This window comes from Cynoglossus semilaevis, chromosome 12 (assembly GCF_000523025.1).
Source record: "Cynoglossus semilaevis isolate Cse_v1.0 chromosome 12, Cse_v1.0, whole genome shotgun sequence".
Taxonomy (NCBI): domain Eukaryota; kingdom Metazoa; phylum Chordata; class Actinopteri; order Pleuronectiformes; family Cynoglossidae; genus Cynoglossus; species Cynoglossus semilaevis.
In genome coordinates this window covers 3,260,265-3,262,886 of record NC_024318.1, presented here as the reverse complement: position 1 = coordinate 3,262,886, position 2,622 = coordinate 3,260,265, and the positions used below count along the sequence as shown (strand labels likewise).

Sequence of the window (2,622 nt, the reverse complement as noted above, 5' to 3'; positions counted from 1 at the left end):
AAATAAAATAATATTTAATGTTAAACAAGGATTATTATTATTATTATTATTGTTATTAAGTATTAGTAAAATAGTAGTAATCAGTAGTAGTACTGCTAGGAGTATTGATACGCTTGTAGTAACATTTAAAACACATTTTTCTCGTTGTGTCTTTTTGCTTGGTTCCAGGGCATCAGCAGTCTCTTCAGCTCTCTGAAAGTGGTCCGTCTCCTCCGTCTGGGCCGGGTCGCCCGTAAACTGGACCACTACATTGAGTATGGGGCGGCTGTTCTGGTCCTGCTGGTGTGTGTTTTCGGACTAGCTGCTCATTGGTTGGCCTGCATCTGGTAGGTTTGTCTTTAAACCTTTTAACCACCTCCGTAATAAATACTTTCAATATTTATCTCTAAAAACAAATGTTGTAGCAACTACAGAAGAAGAGAACGTAGAAAGTAGAAAATGTATTACGCTGTATGCAGATGATGTTGTACTTCAATGACAGAGACTGTGTTAGCCATCGGGAAAAAGCAACACGTCTGACATCCAGAAAATAGAAACTTTTTTAAAACTCGAAATGATCCTTTTTTTAAAATGTTGTTGATGCCTTTTGTGGTTATAGTCGTTAAAAAATAAAAATAATTTCCAAATGTTTACAATCAGTTTGTTGTTGAATCTCCAGATGTTTAAACCGTGGAAGATAATGTTGCAGCACCTAAACCCGTGCAGCAAGAAAAAAAAAACAAAAAAACACCTCATGTATCATGCGCCGCGCTGTACTTTCACTGGTTTCCATGGTCACACGCTGAGCCGTGTCACGGTGTGGGGAAAAAAAAAAGTTGAACCATCATCAACTCAGTTGACAGCAGAGAATAATAACAATGCAATGTTCATAACAGCAGCAGCAGCAGCAGCCGCCGCTGGTTACACTGGAAATAACAAGAAGAGGCTGCTGAAAAATCAGCCGGATAACAATAAGGCAATCTGAAACCCCGTCGTACAAAAACACTCTTTATCCTGGGATTTTGTTTTTCCTGTGATTTAGTCTCGCACCCTCCGGCGTTTGAAATTATAATCGTGATGGCAAAAACTCCCATTCTCTGCTCAGAAACGCACTGATTGGGGTCAGGAGCAGGTGAACAAACAAACAACTGACGAAGGAAACAGAATTGTTCCCTCTGTAGGTGTGGAACCGAAACTTGTGCTGCATCGTCACATTTACCAAATATAAATCCTGAAATGGAACATTTAATCTCCAAGGTTTTCCTAGATCAACAACAGACAGATTAACTACACACTTTCATTTAAATAAAATATCAAACTGGACTTGGAGGGAGGGGCAGGATCAGCTCTGAGGACCAGATACTATAAAAGTAAAAATAGTTTGTAGAGCATTAAAAAGTACAGCAGAGCTAGTTCTAATGTCCGACATTCACTTTTGCTGATATCCGATATGCCGATATTGTCCAAACACTTAATTTCCGATTCCGATATCAACCGATATATGCAGCAGTTTGTCCCCAAAATTGCGGTAAACGTAGCAGGACCGTACGAGCGATTCCACAATATTTGGTGAAATCTAGACAGTGCGTTATCGGGTTTTCATTACTGGTGAAAAAATTGTAACAATTTTTACCAATATTATGTAATTATGCTAATATCTAATTGTAACAATTTTTACCAATATTATTTAATTATGCTAATATCGGGCCGATAATATAGGTCAGCCAATATTCAGTTTTGTCCATGAGGTGGCAGTATACCAACATGACTGATTTGAATTGTGTTTAAATGTTTTGTTTTCCCGCCGCAGGTACAGCATCGGTGATTACGAAGTGATCGACGAGGAAACCAACATCGTCCGCAGCGACAGCTGGCTGTACCAGCTAGCGGAGACGGTGGGGACGCCGTATCGCTTCAACGCCAGCGGCTCGGGGAAGTGGGAGGGCGGTCCCAACAAGGACTCGGTCTACATCACCTCGCTGTACTTCACCATGACCAGCCTGACCAGCATAGGCTTCGGCAACATCGCGCCCACGACGGACGGAGAGAAGATCTTCGCTGTGGCCATGATGATGATTGGATGTGAGTGGATTCAGCCTCTCTCTCCCTCTCTCTCTGTGTCTCTCTCCCTCTCTCTCTGATGCTGAGAAGTTACTGTAGGTCTGGGCTCTTTAAAACCACACTGCAATGAAGTAAATGGATTATGGATCCACTAGAGTCCACGGACAGCGTGGCTGATGATTGGCTGAGCTTCACTTCAAAGGAAACACTGGATAATGTGCTCAGGAGGAGCAGGACTGCGAAGTGAGGTTTTCGTTGAAGGAAAAGTAACATAGTTTTTAAAAGTAAAAGAACGGCTAATCAGCTAATTACATTGAAATTACTGGGTTTTTTACCCAATTTGAACCAGAAATCTTCTGAAAACAAATCTGGATCTTGTGGTGAAAATCAGACTTTTTTTGGAGGCGATTTCCCGCGGCTCGGCTCGTCTTCATCTCGATGTGAAACTTCAACCCAGGATCTTGTGCTCGTGCGTCTCCCAGTGCAGCGCGGTGTCATTATGTGTGATTGCACGATGGCAGCAACACCTCGGAGCAATAACTGACACCACCACATCAATTTAACTTAGTGCTCCCCTCCGCC

The 2,622-nt window shown here is 42.1% G+C and overlaps 1 protein-coding gene across 4 annotated transcripts in view; it reads left to right on the top strand.

Annotated features, from left to right (window-relative positions):
• Nucleotides 1-2,622, top strand: part of kcnh1a (potassium voltage-gated channel, subfamily H (eag-related), member 1a) — a 44,129-nt gene that overhangs the window by 18,120 nt on the left and 23,387 nt on the right. For all 4 annotated transcript variants that reach the window (XM_008321487.3, XM_025061111.1, XM_025061110.1 and 1 more), the window contains 2 exons: nucleotides 169-326; nucleotides 1,790-2,061. In XM_008321487.3, the coding sequence (XP_008319709.1) occupies nucleotides 169-326; nucleotides 1,790-2,061 (430 nt within the window). The remainder of the gene's footprint in view (nucleotides 1-168; nucleotides 327-1,789; nucleotides 2,062-2,622) is intronic.